General features: G+C 44.0%; 1 protein-coding gene across 1 annotated transcript; it reads left to right on the top strand.

The window, feature by feature from the left end:
* Positions 1–2,304: 2,304 nt before the first annotated feature.
* Positions 2,305–3,045, top strand: LOC104818558. The gene is made up of 2 exons (XM_010548174.1): positions 2,305–2,481; positions 2,533–3,045. The coding sequence occupies exons 1-2, from the start codon at positions 2,305–2,307 to the stop codon at positions 3,043–3,045; spliced, it is 690 nt and encodes a 229-aa protein (XP_010546476.1).
* Positions 3,046–21,941: the final 18,896 nt, after the last annotated feature.

Raw genomic sequence — 21,941 nt, 5'->3', positions numbered from 1 at the left:
TAAGCATTCTTCCTTTCTTCTATTTTACGATGTTTTGTTGTATTGATATGAACCCCGACGTCTCGATGTTTAGCAAGTAGTTCCATCGTTGTAGGTTAAGATTTGCTATGTAGGGATCTTTGGTTTTTAATTCCAGTCTTTATGGATTTATTTATTGTATTCAGTTTATTGAATTGTTCTCAATGCGTTTGATCTTGTTGGCCGCTTGGTCGAATAAACTTAGGGTTTTAATTCACATAGACATATGAGATGATAACCTGGAAATAATTCAATAAATAGAACATGTGTCACATCGGGAGATGGGTATTTGCCTAGGAATCATGATAGCGTTCTTTCATGCATCCAGAGTTTTAGACAATTGAATCGGGAGATTGGTAGGATTAAACCTGGATAGTGAGATTAGACTTGGAAGAGCTAATCTCTACCTTAGAGCTTGAATTCCTTGGATAGGATAGATAAGCCACTAAGTTTGCATCTTTTGAAAGATCATTGCATATAAAGCAATCCCAAAGCCTGCAATGTGCATCATTCATAGTTTACAGTCGTTTTATCGTTTGCTTTGTTACACTCTTACACCCACATTATTTTCTTTGGAATTAGACTTAGATTTGGATTCAATTCCCTTGTCTACTTTTGTCCCTGTGTTCGACCCTAGTTACTACAATTGAACTGTACACATGCGGTGTTTGTCGAATCTAGGATATTATTACTTGAACAAATTTATACACCTAGATTTGCGACATCAAGTTTTTGGCGCCGTTGCCATAGGTCTTGCTTGTTTTTCTTTTTCTTAAGTGATTTCTCACGTTTTCTTCGTTTGTTGTTGTTTTTCGTCTGGTGCACAGGTTTTTCTAGTGCATGACCAGGAGTGCTAGGATATCAGACCTAGTACCTCTTGATCGTGAGCTTGAAAGGACCGTTAGATACATCCGACGTCAACGAAGACAAATGGAGAACGACCGAAATTTTGCTCTTCCCGATGGTGCCGAGGGTAATGCTGACTCAACCTTTGCCCAGTACAACACACCTAAGCACACTGAGCTTTTGGCTGGTATTCGACCACCGGCCATAGACATGTCTATTTCGAGCTGAACTCGTATACTATTCAGATGTTGGGCAATAATGCTTTCCAGGGTAGGCCGAACGAAGACCCGAACGCACATCTAACTCGCTTTAAGATGATTTGTCGTTCTATCAAGAGAGATAACAGGGTGACAGAGAATACACTCCACTTGATTGCTTTCCCCTGGACTCTCTTGGATGCTGATTTGGAATGGTGTTATGATCTGACCCCCGATTCCATCCACACATGGGAACAGCTGGAAGTGCAGTTTATGTCAAAACGTTTCCCAGCTCATCGCACTCAAGCAGCTCTTTTTGGCATTCATTTATTCAAGCAAGATCACGGGGAAAGCCTTTATAATGCTTGGGAGAGGTACAAAGGATATCAGAAGTCTTGCTCATCACGGGCTTGACAAGAAGTACCTGATCAACACCTTCTTCCGAGGACTCAGAATGGATACCAAGACTTTGATCCGAGCTTCTTGCGGTGGGAGCATCCAGAACAAGTCATTCACCGAGCTAGAAGAACATATTGAGATGATGGCGTAAGAAGAAGACGCTCCGAACGAGTACTCTAGAGATCTGCCAAGAGAATGCAATGATCAGACCATGCATATAATTCTCTAACAATTGGCTGTCCTCAATGCTAAGTTCGAAGATTCCAACCGACCCTCTAGGACCAAGCATTTGACGCCAACACAAGAGGAGCACGGTATGTACGCATTGGATGAGAGAGTCGAAGGTGTGAACTATGTGGCCAATAACTCCTACTCGAACACGTACAATCCGGGGTGGAAGAATCATCCCAATCTCTCCTACAAGTCAAACAATGTGGAGAATCCCGTGCCGAACAACTTCAGAGCATCTAACAACTCGAACCAGAGGATTCCTCCCAGTTTTGCTTTTCAATCCAGGGTTCCTAATCAGACATCCAACTACAGAGCTCCAGGGCAATCCTATATCAATGTCACACCTCCAGTTAATCATGAATCCAAACCACGATACGCACACTTTGCTTATACAGTTTATACAGAATCAGGAGAAAGCGAACCAGAATTCTGAATTCAGTTCGCAAGCATCGAGACTCACTTCAAGCTCATAGACAACCAGATTTCTCAGCTAGCATCAGCCTCTCAAAGACCGTCCGGATCTCTTCCAGGTAAACCTGAGACTAACCCCCGTGAACATGTCAATGCGATTACTTTGAGAAGTGGTAAGCAGGTAGACGCTAAAGATCGACCAATGATTGAGAAGGGAAAAAGCTCGAAGACTACAGTTGTAGACATCCCCGATGATGAACCTGAACAGGGTTACGTGCCTCCTCCTAGACCACCACCAGTACCATTCCCATCTCGCCCGAGGAAGCACAACAAAGACAGCCAATTCGCAAAGTTCGTTGAGATGATGAAGAAACTCGAGGTAACCATGCCATTCACTGATGCTATTTTGCAGATTCCCTCGTATACGAAGTATTTGAAAGATATCCTGACCAAAAAGAGGATTGTTGAGAAAGAAACCGTAGCGTTTACTGCCGAATGCAGCGCTTTGATCCAACACGAGCTTCCGCTTAAACGGTCCGATCGAGGTAGTTTCTCAATCCCTTGTAAAATGGGTAATGTTTCCATCAATTGTGCACTCTATGATCTAGGAGCCAGCGTCAGTGTTCTTCCATTATCGATCTTCAAGAAGTTGAATGTGGGTGAGCTAAAACCCACTAGAATGACTCTTCAACTTACCGATCGTTCCGTTAAATACCCTGTTGGGATACTTGAGTATGTGCCACTAAAAGCTGGGAACTTCTATATCCCAGTTGACTTCGTGGTTCTCGACATGGACGCAGACTCTAAGGTACCTATTATTCTTGGTCGTCCATTCCTTAACACTGCAAATGTTGTTATCCATGTTAGAGCAGGTAAGCTGACCATGAAGATCGAAGATGAGACGGTGGACAAGGGCATGACCACCTACTTAGAATTGAGTTAGAGGTGATCTAACCAATGTATTAACGGTTTGAGTTCTGATCCTTTGTCTCACGAAATCATATGTTGAACAAGGGCATGGTTTGAGTCACCCTTCAAGTTCAACCGCTTTCTCATCTTGGCAAATCGACTAATAAAATAGATGCAACTTCATCTATAGCGTGGCCACGTGTTTTTCATAGTCCGACTTCCACGAGAGGGCCCAGCGATATCTCTCCTGTTAAGGAGGTGACAAGTCCCATATTGCATGTCTACTATCTCCATATGATTCGTGAACGTATCTGATCAACGCCGTTATCATCATCCGGTTAGAATCGACGTCTGACGCAGTCAAGACATGCCACTCCTCATATCAGATACTCTAGATATCTCAGGTATGAGGATCCAAGAACGAACCGCTGTATGAGATTCAAGTCATGACTCTGTCCATGTGACAATCTCATGCGGGTCATCCAGTCACTCGTTCACAACGAGTACCCATGATTGTGATATGCATCCAATGCATCGATCACACCTCATACTAGTCTTAATTCATCATTGTTCCCACAATGATAACTGATCAGGAAGTTTAGAATCATTCTCTAATGATTCAAGGATACCAAAATATAACAAACATGTCAATCATATAACGGGAAGAGTAATGCATTCATAAACCAATGAATCAATACAAAGTCAAAATGCCATACTACGGATCATCCTAGATCATTACAACCAACATAGAATTTACAGGTTATTACATTCTACCCCCCTTAAAATGAATTCGTCCCGAATTCTAATAAGAAAGTTAAGAGAAGATGCGTATCGAAAAGATGTGGGTACTGATCGCGCATCTCCTACTCTGACTCCCATGTCATGTCTGAGATTCTTTGACTCCCCCATAAGACTTTAACCAAGGGAATCTCTTCCGATCGATAATCTCCTGTGGTCGCAATACATGCGAAGGATCCGCGATGTACTTCCGTAGCATAGATACGTGAAAGAAATCGTGAATGTGGCCGAGCTCTGGGGGTAACTTCAATCGATATGCTACGGCTCTGACCTTCGCAATCACAGGATAAGGTCCAATGTTACGCGGCTTGAGTTTTCCCGTCTTCCCAAACCGTGTGTGACCTCTAATCGCTTGAACTCGAAGAAATACAAGATCGCCCACTGCTACAGTGAAGTCTCTCCTCCTCTGATCAGCATAAGACTTTTGGTGATCCTGCGTGACCTTTAAGTTGGCCCTTGATCTTGTGAATAACCTCTGTCGTCTCCTCCACAATCTTAGGTCCGAATACACGTCGCTCTTCAATCTCCGTCCAACACAAAGGGTCTTACAAGGCCGCCCGTATAAGGCCTCGTAAGGTGGGATGCCGATGCTGGCGTGGTAGCTGTTGTTGTACACAAACTAGCACAATGTCAGATACCTATCCTAAGGAACTCCCCACTCTAGAATACACGCTCTCAACATATCCTCGAGCGTCTGGATGGTTCACTCCGATTGTCCGTCTGTCTGAGGATGATAAGTATCGCTCATCCTCAACTAGGTCCCCATCGCGCTCTGAATAGCACTCCACAACCTCGCCATAAACTGAGGATCTTGATATGAAATGATCTCACTTGGGACTCCATGTAATCGGACAATCTCGTCTATGTAAATCTGTGCCAGCTTATCCACTGTTTACTCTTGCCGGATCTTGCCGGATCGGAATGAAGTATGTAGACTTTGTCAATCGGTTGACGACTACCCAAATAACATTCTTCTTTGTCGGGGTCATCGGTAATCCAACCACAAAATCCATCGCAATCGAGTCCCACTTCCACTCCAGGATCTCCAATGGCTGTATTTCCCGCTGGGCATCTGCCGCTCTGCCTTCACCTGTTGACAGCTCAGGTAGTGTGCTACAAATTCCGCAACATCTCTCTTGATACCCGACCATGTGTACCATTATCTCAAACCCTGATATATCTTGCTGGCTCGCGGATGTATAGCTAATCGAGACTGATGAGTCTCTCGCAAGATATCCTATCTCAACTCATGATCTGCCGGTACACAGAGACGGTGATGAAGCCTTAAGGCATGTTCCTCGTCCATCTGATATCCTTTCTCATCGTATTTGCTGATCTCATTGATAATCTTCTGCAAGTCTGGGTCATGACACTGTCCTGCTATCACCCGTCTCCTCAAACTCGAATCGTGATCCTCCTCAATCTCCATATGTCCCAACATAGCTGATAACACAACTATGTTCTCCTGCGAGGATGATAGTACCTGAATAACCGATAAAATCTTCTTTCCGGCTTAAGGCATCTGCAACTACATTTGCCTTACCCAGATAATACGCAATCTCCAAGTCATACTCGGTTATCAACTCAATCCATCTATGCTCTCGAAGATTCAGATCTTTCTGCGAAATCACATAGGTTAAGCTCTTGTGATCAGTGTTGAGCTTAACCTTCTTTCCATATAGATAGGATCTCCAAATCTTCAGTGCATGTACCACTGCTGCCAGCTCCAGATCATGTGTCAGATAATTCTCCTCATGTTTCGTCAACTGTCGGGATGCGTATGCAATCACATGTCCTTCCTGCATCAATCGCAACCCAAACCCTGTCTCGACGCATCGGTATAAACCTCATAGAGAATACCTGGCCATGGTAATGTTAGGATAGATGCGGTCGTGAATCGTCTCTTGAGCTCCGCAAAGCTCGCTTCGCACTCTGGTGTCCAATCAAACCGCACATTCTTCCCTGTCAACTTCGTCATTGGTTTTGTCAGCTTGGCGAAACCCTCGATGAATATTCTATAATAACATGTCAATCCTAAGAAACTGTGAATCTCGATGGCATTGATAGGCGTCTTCCACTCCGTCACTACTTCAATCTTCGCCGGATCTACCTGTATACCCTGAGCCGAGATCATATGGCCCAAAAATCCGACTTCCTGCATCCAGAAAGCTCATTTGCTAAACTTTGCGTATAGCTTATGCTCCCTCAACCGCCTCAAAACCATATGCAAGTTTTCCTCATGACTGAGTCGATCCGGTGAATAGATCAAGATGTCATCAATGAAAATGATGACGAATTCATCGAGATAATCCATGAATACACGATTCATCAACTACATAAACACTACAGGAGCGTTCGTCAATCCAAAAGGCATAACAACGAACTCAAAATGCACATACCGTGTATGGAAAGCCGTCTTCTGCACATCCTCGGCTTTCACACAGATCTGATGGTATCCCGATCGTAAATCGATCTTCGAGAACCACTGGGCTCCCTGTAACTAATAAAGTAATTCATCAATACTCGGTAATGTATACCGATTCTTGATGGTTACCTGGTTAAGTCCTCGGTAATCGATACATAAACGCATGCTACCGTCCTTCTTCTTGACGAATAGCACGGGTGCTCCCCAAGGCGAAACGCTCAGTTGAATGAATCCCTTCTCCATCAATTCATTCAACTGTTTCTTCAATTCTGCCATCTCTGTTGGAGCCATCTGATATGGTGTCTTGGATACCGGTTCTGTACTTCGAATAACATCAATACATAAATCTACCTCTCTTTCTGGTGGCAACCCAGGCAAATCCTCCGGAAAGACATCGAGAAATTTTTGAACCACAGATGTCTCGTCCAATCTCACCTCTGACTCCTTCGTTGCAGTCACTACAACGAAGAATGCTTCATCCCCCTTCCTGGTCATCCGAATGGTTTGGAATGCTGAAATAATCGGGAAAGGGTTCCGTGCTCTATCTCCTAGAAACTCAAGGTTTCCTACCGCATCTGTAAACTGAATAACTCGCTGACGACAATCAATGTGTGTCTGATGCACGAATAACCAATCCATTCCCAATATCAGGTCGTACCCCTAAATAGGTACTATGATCAAGTCAGGTAGAAGATTTCTTCCGCAAACTACTAAAGGAATCCCACGCAGTACACCAGTCACTGGAAGGATCTCCCCCGAAGGAGTATGAACTCTATATCGTTCAGCCGTATCAATATCCATCACATCTAAGGTTTCAGCCATCCTCAAACTCAGGAAACTATGTGTAGCACCCGTATCAAACAAAGCATGATAAGCGGTGCCCTGAATATGTATAATACCTGTGATGGTAGCAGCATCAATCTGCTCTAGGTCACCCTCAACAACTGCATCAATGGTGACCATCTCTGGGGCATAGTAGGTCTCATCCTCCTAGGCCTCTGCCTCCGCTGAAAGCATGTAGACTCGCGGCACTACGCCCGCTCTACGTGGTTGCTGGGGACGTGGAGGTCTAGCTCCCTGGTGAATAGGAGCAGGCACGTTCTCTGTACACTGGTTAGCGAAATGGCCAGGTTGACCACAACGGTAACAAGTGTAACCCGAACGACATGGACCAACATGATCTCGCCCGCAACGTGCTGATGGCGGTGGAACCACTGGACGAACTGCTGGTACTCTCCCCCTATCACAGGGCTGAATCACCTGTCTTGCACTCGGAAAAGAGCGAGTAAACGTGAATCTCCTCAAATGATTCATCTCTCAGTTCCTTGCCTCTTGTTGCTCCTCTTGTTCTCTCCTCTCAAACTTCTGCAGCTGACTGATATACCTACTCAATGTAGGATACTCCTGAATCTCAATCCGCCTACGCAGATATGGTCGCAATCATGGCACAAATTTCTGGATCTTCAGCTTCTCGGTCGGCACCAAGTGTGACCCATATCGCAGCATACGGGTGAACTCTGCCTCATAAACAGCTAGTGTACGATCACCCTGCTCTAAGTGGAGAAACTCCACTATCCGGTGATTATGATCCTCCTTCCTACAATACTTCTCCTCGAACTGTGTGCTAAACTCCTCCCAAGTAAACTAGTGGCCAGGTGCAGCCTCACAAACCACTTCTTCCCATCAGTGAAGGGGTTCTCCGAACTGATGGCGGCTCGCGATCTCTATCTGGTACTGTAACGGGCATCTGACGTAATCCAGCTCCCTCGAAATGTGGATCAGCCAATCCTCAGCAAACCTCGGGCCTCTGAGTTCCCTCGAACCTCGGTGTGCCCATCATTCGAAGCTCGCGTATCAAAGGTAGATAGTCCACAAAAATAGGAGCTGGAAACCCTGAAGGTCCTAGTGGAGGTGAGGGTGGAACACCCTCTAGTCTAGCTCCAGCTGGGTACGGCATGTTGGTCTGAAAATGATGCCACATCGCAGCGAAGAACTGCTGCTAGAAATCTGGTGGCGCATGAGCAGGTGGAGGGGTTTCTGCCCTCTCCGGCACACGAGCATGTCTACCACGTCTGAGGCATACGTACACTGCAGACAAGAGAAAATCTCAGTTCTAGTGACCTCGGGATCATATGAAAACACATTCAAACACTTTTTAAAAACCTTTTCGAAATCATAAAACATTATTTTCGTGGGTTTCAAGCAATTCCTTCCCGTGGAAAGAACTGCTCTGATACCACTCGTTGTGATGCCCGTAACCTGTGTCCCGCCCACGAGTTGCGACACATGGATGATCAAACCGTATCTCATAAATAGCGGGAATTTTAAAATATTTTTATATTAAACATGCGCAGCGGAAAAATATTTACATACATAGCACACCCGTCTACAGCAGACGTATACAACCCACAACATAAGGGTGGTGGATATGATATAATATATTGTTAGTATACACCACCAAAAACAAAAGTAAACAGTACGCGTCTAAGGAGAAAATATACATGATCCCGCGGGAAAATATCACACGTTGCATAACAACGTCCTATATGCTTAGTGAGTACTTGGGGTTAAACCCGAAGATCATACTCAAATTGCAAATGGCCAAGCAAAAACAATATTATACACATACTATATATATACACAACATGTCATATAACAAATCCTAATTTCACCAACAATAGCTCATGTAAAAATCACAATCAGTCTTGATGACAAGTCATCGGACATCAACTGTCAAATCGTCTCTATGCGCATCACCCACATAGGATAGCATACAGATCTGGTATCACCAGTCCAGGATATATACAAGTCATAGCTCGACTCATCGGGTCTATAAGTAACACCGGTACCGTCCTATCTCAATTTTAAGCTTTGGATTTTGTTGGGGAGGGTTTCTAGAGTTGATTTATGTATTTCTTGATTGATTTCGACCAAAATTGAAGCTCCAATCGAAGTTTAAAGTTCCAGATTTCTTGGGGAAAACTTGAGATGGTAAGAGAGTGAAGCGAGAGTGAAACATTAGGGTCAATTGGGCGGACGTAGGCGCAATTTCACACCCCAGCGGAAGCAGGAGGTGTCACCTACCAGAGAGACCTCGAAATGGCTACCTTGACTCAGCAAAAATGGTCGTGTCGCGATCTGGTCTCGTCTCATCAGACTGGTCGGTCTAGCTCCCCCGGACCAGTCCGTCTTCGCATAGACCGGTCGGTCTGGCCAGCTTCCGTCTCTCTTTTTCGCTCGTTTCGGTCCAATCCTTTGGGTTAACTTGGGTTAGGTTCGGTTCGATATTCTCGAGCCATTTCTCGATTGATATGAGGTTTTCTAAGGTTCGTTGTGGGTAGGGAATTTAACGGGCTATTACAAGGGCCATGAGTGCAGTGAGCTTTGCACGTTTCGGGCACTCCCGCACCCAATGAGGACCGCCGCAATGGTAGCATGGAGCTGGAGGTTTGTTCGGGCATTTGGCTTGACCTTTGTGCGTCGGGGCAGCTACGGGACGTGGCTCGGGATGGTTGTGGGTATGTGTTGGCCTCGGTGGACATCCGTAGTCTGGGATGAACTCGACAATGGCGATTGCGTCGTCCAATGTCCTCGGATCCCTTCGGTTCACCTCGAGCCGAACGTCATCCTTGAGATCATCCCTGAAAAAGAACAACGCGTCCTTGTCAGACAATTCAGTAATCTCGAGACATAGGGTTGAGAACTCACTTATGTAGGCGAGCACGCTCCCTGGCGTTTGAGCTCGGACTTGAACTGTGCCCAAGTCTCTACTTGGCGTTCTCCTCGGTCGCGGTGATAAGGTCATCGACTTGGATGGCAGGACACGGATGATCAAACGCTTGGAAGGCACGGAGAGCTCGCTGCGGACGAAGGAGGAGATGCCTACGGCGATGAAGGAGCAGAACCTAATCTCACTATGCCAACCATGCCTGAACCACCACTCACAAGACAAAGAGCCCGAAGCCTATGGGCAAAGATTAATATTTTTGTGGAGGCATGGCTGTATAAAGCGATCGAGGATAACTCAACGGAAACAACATCGAAGGCAAACAACAGAAAGGGAAACATTTTGGAGCTTTCGTTGGACAACACATGAAGATTATATTGGACACCTGAGCCGCCGAAAGCCACTTGACAATACGGAAGTCCTACTGGCGAATCCGAGAGTCATCTTGTCTTTGGCGGAAAATTAAGGAAGAAGACCAAAATCCAATCATATTAAGGACTTTCCTTAAGTGATTATCCGCTGATTACCTTCTTTAATCACCCATATAGCCATTCCTTAACTATCTCCATTATATTATTTCCTTTCCTTCTTTTAATTTGTCATTATATATTATATTTTTTTTCCTTGTTAGCAACTTATTTTCCATTGTTGTCAGAAATAAGCAGACAATTATTGAATAAAAATCGAGTTTGTTTTACTCCTCCTCTTCTTGGTGTGTCCGAGGGTTTTGCAAGTGAGTGAGCGTGTATCGCCCTCAGTTGTGAGTGTTACTTGACGATTACCGAAGGGAACTTCACTCCCTTTCGCAAAGTCTAAAATCAATCTTCCATCACTTCGGAAACTCTCTCGAGTGCCCTTTGGCCTGAGAATTTCCTCAATCTAGTTCAAAGAGCCCTTCTTGATGAGTAGCCCTTTGGCCTATCAAGAACTCTTCACATCGAGCCTAGTTCCTAGCCCGTGCGTGTATCATTTTTTGTATCACAGTCTGGTGGCGTTTGAGCTTGGACTTGAACTGTGCCCGTCTCTACTCGGCGTTCTTCTCGGTCGCGGTCAAACAAATGTGGCGCCACCATAGTTAGGCCATCTCCCAGAGTTAGGTGGGGGCGTTTCTGACCCGGGAGTGGTCGTCTGAGACTCCGAGGGCCTCGAAGTACTGTTCGAGTCAGAATAGGAAGGCCTCGACCGTCGGAGCATGTCTTGACCCATCATACGTGGCAGGCTCGGGATTCCGGAGAACCGTTGGACCGTGAGCAGCCATGGGAGCTGGTCCAGCCGCCCGTAGATGAGTCCTACACTCGAGTTTAAGATCATCAATTACCTTGTGTAGGTCAGAGATGTGATGCTCGTTAGTCGTCTCTCATGGTCGTCATCTCCCGACCAAAGTTTTGTGAGTGTCATGGTGCGTAGCTCTCTCTCGAACTTTCAGTCAAGTTCGGAGATGGAACCCTTGACTCCCTCTCCTATGGTTGCGATCTCTTGCTCAAGTCTGTCCATCTGTGCATCGAGCATCCGTGTAGTCATCGTCGGGTACAAGGCATGGGTCTCCTTGAGGCAATGAGGTATCTGTGCCATCGGGGGTCGAGTTGATGTCAGTAGGCTGTAGATCTGAGCGTTGCTCGGTGGCTCGAGCCATCGCCCTTGTGATACGAGCGTTGTCGGTCTCGGTGCTCGAGTCCAAAATGACTGTGGGGTTCCCCTCCTTGTTCGACATGTCGGGGAGTGTCAGGAGCATTGGTCCAAGTGTTGAACATGCTCTGATACCAAAATTTCATGCACCTAGGTCGTTGGGATCGACCGAGGTACGTCAGACTCGTCGGTCGTGGGAGATTGCAGAATATAGCGAACCGAATGGGCCGAGAACCTCGGACTTGCTGGGAAAATCCGGGATTCGTTGGGAGGACCGAGACTAGGATCCAGGCTAGTCTGGGCCGATGCGGGATAGGCTGGACCTTGGCCTGTGATGGGCTGAGTCCCTCGGGTGGAACAAGCAAACTTGACCGAGATTTTTCGGACAAGGATGCGAGTCGGATGTGTCGGGTCTGGGAGAAGTTTCTCGGTTATACGAGAAACTCTCGAACAGACGTTTGGGATCGGGTAGGCCAAAGTTTCTTGGACGGAACAAGCTTCTCGGTGTGGTCGATGCAGGAATTCTCGGACAAGGCATGTGAGCTTGTGCAAAATTCCTCGGCACTAACGAACGACATACGCGAGCGAGAGAAAGACGAAACGAGAAACTAAGGAACGGACTAATGAACCAAAATATGCAAAGACTTTATTAGAAATCCAAAATGGGACTAAGGGGACCTCGACGGTTCATACAAGAGTAAGAACCGACGGCGGAAGAGAGAAGAGAGAGTGTTTTCGGATGACTTCTCAAATTGCTTCGGTGTCCCTTTTATAGGCTAAGGGCCGAGAGCTCATAAGGAAAGGTACAAGATCCGTGATTGACAATCAATCAACCCAAGTTTAGCGCCTAATCACAATCATACCTTAAGCAGAAGATAAGATCCAATCACAATAACTAGTTTCAATATCTAACACTTTGTTAGTGCAATTATTTGCACATGTTATTTTGGTTGTTAAAAGGTTGTTGCAGGTTCAACAACTTATGAGAGATTTCAGGAGAAGAATCCGGCGAGATAGCACTCGAGCAAACCTGAAGTGCAACTAACGAGATTCAGATAAAGTCAAAGGCTAAAGAGATAGAGTCAAAGGCTGAAGAGATAGAGTCAAAGACAAGAGATAAGATGAGATCTTGAAGATAGAATCGAAATCAGCAAGAATCAAGGAGAAGTCGATCAAACCATTTCGTGGAAATCTGAAGACGAACCAGATGAGTTTAAATAGAGGGTCAAGTGCATATCAGCTCTACAGAGAGCATGAGCATAATTTCTTAGTCTATTCCATTCAATGAGTGTGTTCTCATTATTTGGTGAGTGTGAGTCTGAGAGGGAGACCGATTGGGCAAATCTCCTTTCGGGTGTGTAGTAAGTACGATTCTTACAACAAAAAGTGAGTTGTACTTGAATTAATTCATGAAGGTACCTCAAGTGTCAAGCGCACAAGGAGAGATTTGATCAAGCATCAATTCAACATGCTTCAAATGGGTGAAAACGAGAGTGTCAAAGAATTTTGTGGAAGGCTGAATGCACTTGAAAACGAAGCAGAAGTCCTTGGAAAGACCTATTGAGACAAACAACTCGTGGCAAAACTCCTAGTAAGTTTACCCAAAAAGTTTGTCTCATAAATCTGCTTCTACTATGGTAAACAATGTGGATACTGTTAGTTTCAAAGAAACAGTTGGTGCGTTTGCTGCTCATGAGTTAGAACTGGAACTATATGAAAAGCCAAAGGGGCGACTCCAAACAAGGGGTTGGTATTTCATGTTCCAGGGTCATCTGAGGATCCAAGTCAAGTATCACTGGAGGAAGACATGGCGATGATCGTAAAAAAGTTCAACAGGTTTTTCAAGAAAAAACCAGTGACCACTGGAAAAGCAGAGACAAGAAATTCTGGAAAATGTCTGGAATGCAAGGGAGCGGGTCACTGGAGGGCCGAATGTCCCAGCGTTGCCAAAAGGGAGGCAATGTTGAAGAATCTGAAGGATCTTCAGTGCTATGAGTGCAAAGGATATGGACACACAAAGAATGAGTGTGCAAATAGTAAAACAAAAGGTAAATCTCTTATCACTCATGAAGAAATTGAAACAGATTCTGATGAAGAAAGTGGAGAAGAGATGTCAAATTTTGTTGCATTCATTAGAATAATCGAAGAGACTGAAGAAGAGATATCCGAAGAAGATCTGTACAGGGATATGTCAAGGTTGTACGATATCAACACAAGATTGATCAAAGAACAGAAGGAGAATGAGGTAAAGATCTTGGAAATCAAGGAGCAGCTGGATACGAAAGTATCAGAAGTTGATGATCTGAAGAAGAAACTAAAGGAGAAAGAGGAGAAGATTATCTTACTACAGAATCAGTTGGAAAGTACTATGAAGAATGTGAGAATGCTTGGCAATGGTACTGCAAAACTGAAGCACCTACTGACAATCGGGCGAACAAATTCTGGACATACTGGACTTGGACATACTGGACTTGGATATACTGGAGGGAGTAAAAACAAAGTAGGAAACTTTGTTTCAGGAGGAAAACTTGGAGATGAAGTAATCTCACAAGTAAAACAGACTCCAAAGATCAAGATTGATCTATATCCAAGACAAAGACCGCATAAATATCGAGAGTATCGCACTTGTTTCTACTGTGGAACAAGAGGTCACATCAGAATCAATTGCTACTACTGGCAAAATTATCAGGTACCACCCACTCTGAGATGGAGGCAAGTCTGGAGAAGAAAAGATGTCTCGAGGTGTAATGTGGCATACACTTCTGAACTGAAGACAAGCGAACAACAGTGGTATTTTGACAGTAGATGCTCATGTCATATGACAGGAGATGTCAGTATGCTGTCTACATTCGAAGAAAATCTCAAATGAGGGAATGTGACATTTGGAGATGGAAGAAAAAGAAAGTTCTTGGGCAAAGGAAATCTAGATGCATCAGGACTGCCCAAACTTACAGATGTCAATGTTGTCCAAGGACTCAAGGCAAATCTCATAAGCATCAGTCAACTATGTGACTCTGGATTTCAGGTAAATTTCACTAAAGATGCTTGTGTTGTTACAAACTTTCTTGGAGATTGTGTATTAACAGGAAAAAGAACTCCAAGTAATTGCTACACTTGGGTAAATTCTGACGAACGCATTCAAAGTGGGAAGTGCTTCACAGCAGCTGACTCTAAACTCGAGTTATGGCATCAACGATTGGGACATATTAACACAAGGTCGTTAGTGAAGCTGTCAAGATCAAATGTTGTACGAGGATTATCTGAGTTATCACAGCAGGTAACACTGGTGTGTAAAGTATGTCAACTTGGAAAGCAGATCAAGATGAATCATAACATGATCGATGGGATACACACATCTGAAATCCTTGAGTTGATGCACATGGATTTGATGGGACCAATGCAGACGGAGAGTCTTGGAGGAAAGAGGTATGTGTTTGTATGTGTTGATGATTTCTCACGTTTTACTTGGGTCAGGTTCTTAAGAGATAAGTCAGAAACATTGGGTGTATTCGAACACTTATGGCTGCAACTCCGAAATGGAAAAGGAAGTGTTTAGAGAATTCGGAGTGATCATGGGCGTGAATTTGAGAATGAACAGTTTGCGGAGTTCTGCAATAAATATGGGATTATCCACGAGTATTCTGCACCAAAAACTCCTCAACAGAATGGAGTGGTAGAAAGGAAGAATAGGACACTGCAAGAAATGGCGAGAACTATGTTACATGCAAGAAATGTTGCAAAACGTTTCTGGGCAGAAGCCGTAAGTACAACATGCTACCTAGTTAACCGAGTTCATATCAGACCAGGCACAGCCAAAACACCTTATGAGATCTGGAAAGGTAAGACCCCTCCTCTAAAGTTTGTTCATGTATTTGGTTGTCGATGTTTTGTGTTAAATGATCGTGAATACAGAGGAAAGTTCGATGCCAAAAGTGATGAAGGTATATTCTTGGGATATCCAATGAACTCTACTGCTTATCGAGTGTACAATTTGCGTACTAGAACGATTATGGAATCAGCTAGTGTTGTTTTTAATGAGGAACATAGTGCAGAGCAGGGTGAAGTCCCGCCGAAAGTACTTCAGAATGTTCCCAGTGAGCACTCGGTAGAACATGAACAGAGTGATGTTGCAGAAATTGAATCCAAGGAAGAGGAAGAAGTGGAAACTAGTCCCACACCTACAGTTCACAGGAATCATTCCGAAGGAGATGTGATTGGAAATGTCCTCGATCCTATGCGTACAAGAAGTAAACGAATGAATTATCAAGATATGGTACGTTTTGTGTGTTTTTCTTCGCAGAATGAACCATCCCGGGTGGATGAAGCATTGAAGGACGAATTCTGGGTGAAGGCAATGCATGAAGAACTGGAGCAAGTCGTGAGAAATGATTTGTGGTATCTTGTTCCCCGACCAGATCACATTAATGTGATTGGAGCAAAATGGATTTTCAAGAACAAAACAAATGAATCGGGAGAAGTAGTTCGCAATAAAGCCAGGTTAGTCGCTCAAGGATACACACAAGTGGAAGATATTGATTTCGATGAAACTTTTGCACCCGTTGCTCGACTAGAATCCATTAGATTATTGCTTGGCATTGCGTGTTTTCTTGGTTTAAGTTGTTTCAGATGGATGTCAAGAGTGCCTTTCTCAATGGTGTGATTCAAGAAGAAGTGTACGTTGAACAACCTGCTGGATTTGAAGATCCCCACTTTTCCACTCACGTGTACCGATTGAAGAAAGCTCTCTATGGGTTAAAACAAGCTCCTCGGACATGGTATGAACGTTTAGCCAGTTTTTTGCTCGAGAACGGCTACAAAAGAGGGGGAGTAGACAAAACACTTTTTATCCATAATTCGGACGATGTACTACTAGTAGTACAAATCTATGTGGATGATATTGTGTTTGGGTCTACAGCTCAGTCAAAGGTTAACTGGTTTGTTCAGACAATGACTGCTGAGTTTGAGATGAGTATGTTTGGAGAACTCAGTTACTTTCTGGGACTACAAGTCAAGCAAGACAAAGATGGAATCTTTGTTTCTCAAGGGAAGTATGCTCGGAATCTGGTGAAAAGATTTGAACTCGACACGTGCAAATCAGCACGTACTCCCATGTCAACAACCACTTAGTTGACCAAAGATGATGAAGGAGCAAATGTTGATCCAAAACTCTATAGGAGTATGATCGGAAGTGTACTGTATTTAACGGCAAGTAGACCTGACCTGTGCTTGAGTGTGGGCGTATGTGCAAGATATCAAGCAAAACCTAAGAAGTCTCATCTCCTGGCAGTAAAAAGGATAATCAAATATGTCAAAGGGACAGTTGATTATGGGCTTCATTACAGAAAGGATACGAGTACGCATCTGGGAGGATACTGTGATGCAAATTGGGGAGGAAACACGGATGATCGAAAAAGCACATCAGGAGGGTGTTTCTTTTTGGGTAACAATCTCGTATCATGGCACAACAAGAAACAAAATTCAACGTCACTATCCATTGCTGAAGCCGAGTACATCGCATTGGGAAGCTGCTGTACTCAACTAATGTGGATGAAGCAAATGCTGACTGATTATGGAATTGACGCTCACTCGTTTACAGCTCATTGTGACAACACAAGTGCAATCAGCATCTCTAAGAATCCAGTGCAGCATTCACGAACAAAGCATATAGAGATAAAACATCATTTTCTCAGAGAGCAAGTGGAGAAAGGGAGTCTTCTGATTGAGTATATATCCATTGAACATCAATTAGCTGATATATTTACCAAACCACTTGACATGAACAGATTTACATGTTTGCAAAAATCTCTCGGTAATGGAAATTTTTTATTTTGATCACTAACTGAGTTTGTTCTGAAGTGTTTAAGTGAAACAGTGTTGAAAGGGCGGTCAGTGGTACCTCACAAAGTTGTCAGGTGCACTTTAGATATTGGTGATACGAAAAATCCCCTAGTACTCCTCTGTCAGCATACACTCAGTACAAGTGAATGAATGTTGGTATTATGTTCCAACTTTGCAATTAAAAAAAAAGGAAGTGTCGATATGAGTAGATTATTAAAATCGCCCGGGTCTAAGTTAAACCATATACAGTCCATTCGACGGTCTAAGGCCAGATGATACTCATTCATCATACTCCGCTGTAAGTTGATACGTTACAAGAGTATATCTCAGTGAGATATGCTGGACTTAAGTGGTGAAACAGTATGATTGGACTTAACGTCCTAGAAGTTCAGGCGGATTAATTACAAGAAATATGTGTATTCCTATTGGGTGAAGTAAGCACTGGATGAAGCGTGAGGTGTCACTGACTCAACTGGATGCACTGCGAACTGAGGTACGAAAAAATAAACCTCTTAAGGTGTTAAAATCGTAATTTTATCGCGTAACGGATTTCTTTTTAAATGTTTTTAAACGTTATTTCTCGAAATGATTGATGTGAGTGGTTGAAGGGAAGTGGGATCTAAAAAATCAGAGATTTCTCAAACAAACCCTTCGCCCCAAAATAAAAAGAGGTGTCTCTCTCTCTATCCCTGCGAAGTTCTGAAGCTGAAAAACCCTAAATTCTGAGAGGTTGATTTGCCAGAAACACGAAGAGAGTAAGATTCCTAGAATCAGCCTCAGCGTGGATCCAAAAGAAACGAGAAAAGAAACAGGTGAGGATCATCATCTAGAATCAGAGGAAGGTTCATCTGGAGAAGGAAAATCAAGTGAACACAGGAAAGAAGAATCTTCGAACTCATTTGTGAGTGCTGAAGAAGATCCAGAAGAAAACCCATCAGAAGAATCTCGCAGAAATCCGAGAGAGATTCTACGGACTAGCAAGGAAGATACAATGGGCGATGAAATCCAAGAAATCGAAAGCCCAGAGGAGAAGATCCAAGATACATTCGCGGAGATCCCAGAAGAACCGGAAGAAGGAAACCCTAGGATCGAAGATGAGTGCAAGGAAACTGTGGATCTACAATCCTCTCTGCCTCCAGAACAAGTTGATACGGGTAAACTTGATGAACTCTTTACTTACTCCACTAGAGATATAGAGGAAAGTTCAGATAGTGAGCCTAGGTTGATAAGAAGAAGAACAAGAAGGCGTGTAGATTTTGATAAGGATGTGAGTGTAGAGCATATAGAATCTGGGAAGGATGTGGGTGATACACCCAAACAGATGGAGGAACTGCCCTCAGTTCAATTAGGGCAGGAGAAATCGAAAGATACTGAAATCGAAGTGGTTGCGGACTCAGCAACAGAGACAGAAGTGCTGAAATCAAAAGAGGATGATGAACCTGAAGTGGACTCACGTGCACAAAAGGTTGAAAGCAAGAAACCCAAGGCAAAGATCGCTGAGAGAAAGGGCAAGGTGTCTGACTCTCGAGTGATAGCTGAACAGAGAGCACGGACCAGATCTCAAGTGGCTGCAAAACCAGTGGTGACTACAAAAAATCCTCCTAAAAAGGTTCAAAGGAAGACAAAATCACAACCTGCAAAAGATATGCCGCGGGCAAAATCTTCAAAGATTTCTAAGGAATATCAAAAGGAGAAGATGAAGGGGAAGAGAAAAGTTCAGGAAGAAAGTGAGATACCCAGCTCTCCTTCTAGGTCAGAAGATGAGGAATTACTGGCGAGCCTGTGTATGTCTCATCACTTTGTTGATGAGAAATCTGAACAAAGGTTCAATGACATGAAGAATCTCAACACGATTGTGGAGAGAAACGTGAATGTCAGCAACCTCAAGGAGCAAGGGATATGGGACATCCTAGAGCGTCTAAATTTAGAGGAAACAGTCACCTATACATGTCCACACAGCAAAATTCTGATCAAAGAATTTTATGCAAACATCACTAAGAAGATTGTGAAGGCAGGAGATTCAATGTACCATCGGGTGTACATAAGAGGAAAGATACTGCATTTTTCTCCAGCAGTAATCAACAAGTTTTTGGGCTTGAAGAACACAGTTGTGACTACCATGGACGAGCTGGACAGGGAGATTGACCAAAAAGAGCTGGAGATAGCTCTCACTGACATTTTTGATGAAAAGAGGAAAGGTGAAATAGCCCCAGTAGAGCTGAACTTCGAGGCTTCAGTACTGTTCAAAATAGCCAGATCTAACTGGTTACCAACCCAGCGATCAAGTCTGATTCACAAGAGGCTAGCAGTACTCATCTACTGTGTGAAGAAAGGAATTAAGATCAGCTATGGAAATATGATCTTCGATCATATTCTAGAGAGAGCCCTGAACTTCAGAGCAAGGTTCAGATTGCCGTATCCCTGCCTAATTCAAAGAATCCTCACCAAGCAGTGCCCAGAACTCATTGATCCAAAGGAGAACACTGAGGTGATTCAAAAACCCCTGGTGGTTGAGACAAGAATCAAAAGGAAGAAGGGAAAATGAAAGAAGGACTACAAGAAGATGCTGGAGACTCTCAAGGATGCAGAAAAAGCATTGATAAAGATGGAGCTCGGACTAAGGAAGCAGACAACACAATGTCAGCAAATCCGTGCAACAGTCCACGAATATGTTGAAGCAACTCTGAGTAATATGTTCATTATTCATTCAGATACTCCTCACCTTGATATTATTGTTTTTGATTATTTCATCCATGTCCACAGGGGGAGAAATTGAGGAAGCAGAAGGAGACCTCGATTCAGAAGAAGAAGACTCAGAGGAGGAAGAAGAAGGAGATGATTCTGAGATGCCTAAATCGACTCCTAAGAAAGCGGAGGCATCAAAGAAGTCAGGAACAAGCAAGAAGACTAGAAGAGTCAGGAGTCTCTCCGATGACTCATCACTTCGTTTTTGAGTTTCGTTTGCTTATGATCTGAACTTCTATGCTCTTGATGATTCTATGTGATGAAATGAAGTTTTTTGTTTGTTGTTGGTAACCGTGTGTTTTGATGACTCTAGCTTTGATGAGATCATTGGAAGGGTTTGTGTTTGTGTGCATGATCTGAAATAACCAAAAAGAGAGAGATTGTTAGTGAAATTATTTGCACATGTTATTTTGGTTGTTAAAAGGTTGTTGCAGGTTCAACAACTTATGAGAGATTTCAGGAGAAGAATCCGGCGAGATAGCACTCGAGCAAACCTGAGGTGCAACTGACGAGATTCAGATAAAGTCAAAAGCTAAAGAGATAGAGTCAAAGGCTGAAGAGATAGAGTCAAAGACAAGAGATAAGATGAGATCTTGAAGATAGAATTGAAATCAGCAAGAATCAAGGAGAAGTCGATCAAACCATTTCGTGGAAATCTGAAGACGAACCAGAGGAGTTTAAATAGAGGGTCAAGTGCATATCAGCTCTACAGAGAGCATGAGCATAATTTCTTAGTCTATTCCGTTCAGTGAGTGTGTTCTCATTATTTGGTGATTGTGAGTCTGAGAGGGAGACGGATTGGGCAAATCTCCTTTCTCTGGTGAGTGATTTATGTTGTGAGGTTTTTTAACCAGTAGAATTCATTGTGAGGGGGGAAGAAACTTAGGGGAGTTTCGGGTGTGTAGTAAGTACGATTCTTACAACAAAAAGTGAGTTGTACTTGACTATCTTTCTCAAGTGAATAGAACTGATTGGTTTTCCGCATTACTCTTTGAGGGTTCAACTTTTTCACACTCATATGCATCTAGACCAAATGAGGGACCCATTCGAATGGGTCGAAAGGGAGATGGGTTTGGCCAAGGACTTGGGCTCATTGGGAAGGAAGCCTCAAGCCGAATCAACTCCTCAAGCCCACAAGTAGTAGCGGTCCAAGTTGGGCTTTGGTCCGAGGAGGCATGGTCCGAAATGCACCAAGTGAGCCGGGGATATGGTCCGTGCTATACATGGAAAGTTATCCATCATCTGTGGTTCGAGCAAGCTTGATTGGTTCGAGGGAAAATGCATGGTCTTGTGGAGCTGGGTCGAGGTCGAGGATGATGACCGAGAAGAAGTGACCTGTCAATCCGACCACGGAACGTACATGCGAAAGGAATTTAGGACGCGAAAAATTTCCATTTTTCCGATCCTTACATGCTCCCCCACTAAAACGCGCGACGTCCCTGTTGCGTCTTATTTCTGAAAGCAAGAAACAAACTAGAACCACTTGGCCTCGAACTCACGGGTGAGTCCCGCGAATTCTTGGCAATGGTCCGAAGCCTCCTAAGTGCTCTCCCAATGTAGTTCACCCTTCCTCTTGATCAAGTACTCCCGCTGGGTCGGGGAGAACTCACTGCAAGAAAGGACAACCTCGACCACCTTCCCGTGTGTTGTGGCCGAGGGTGGTTGCAGTGGTCAGGACCTAGGCTTAACCCGAGAAAAGTGCATAGTTGAGTACCTTGATGGGGAAGGCCGGGGAGGCGATGAACGTTGAGATTGAGTCGGGTTGCCCATC

This window comes from Tarenaya hassleriana, unplaced genomic scaffold, assembly GCF_000463585.1.
Source record: "Tarenaya hassleriana unplaced genomic scaffold, ASM46358v1 Cleome298, whole genome shotgun sequence".
Lineage (NCBI taxonomy): Eukaryota > Viridiplantae > Streptophyta > Magnoliopsida > Brassicales > Cleomaceae > Tarenaya > Tarenaya hassleriana.
Note: the sequence above shows the minus strand (reverse complement) of the source record. Positions and strands in the feature narration are given on the sequence as shown.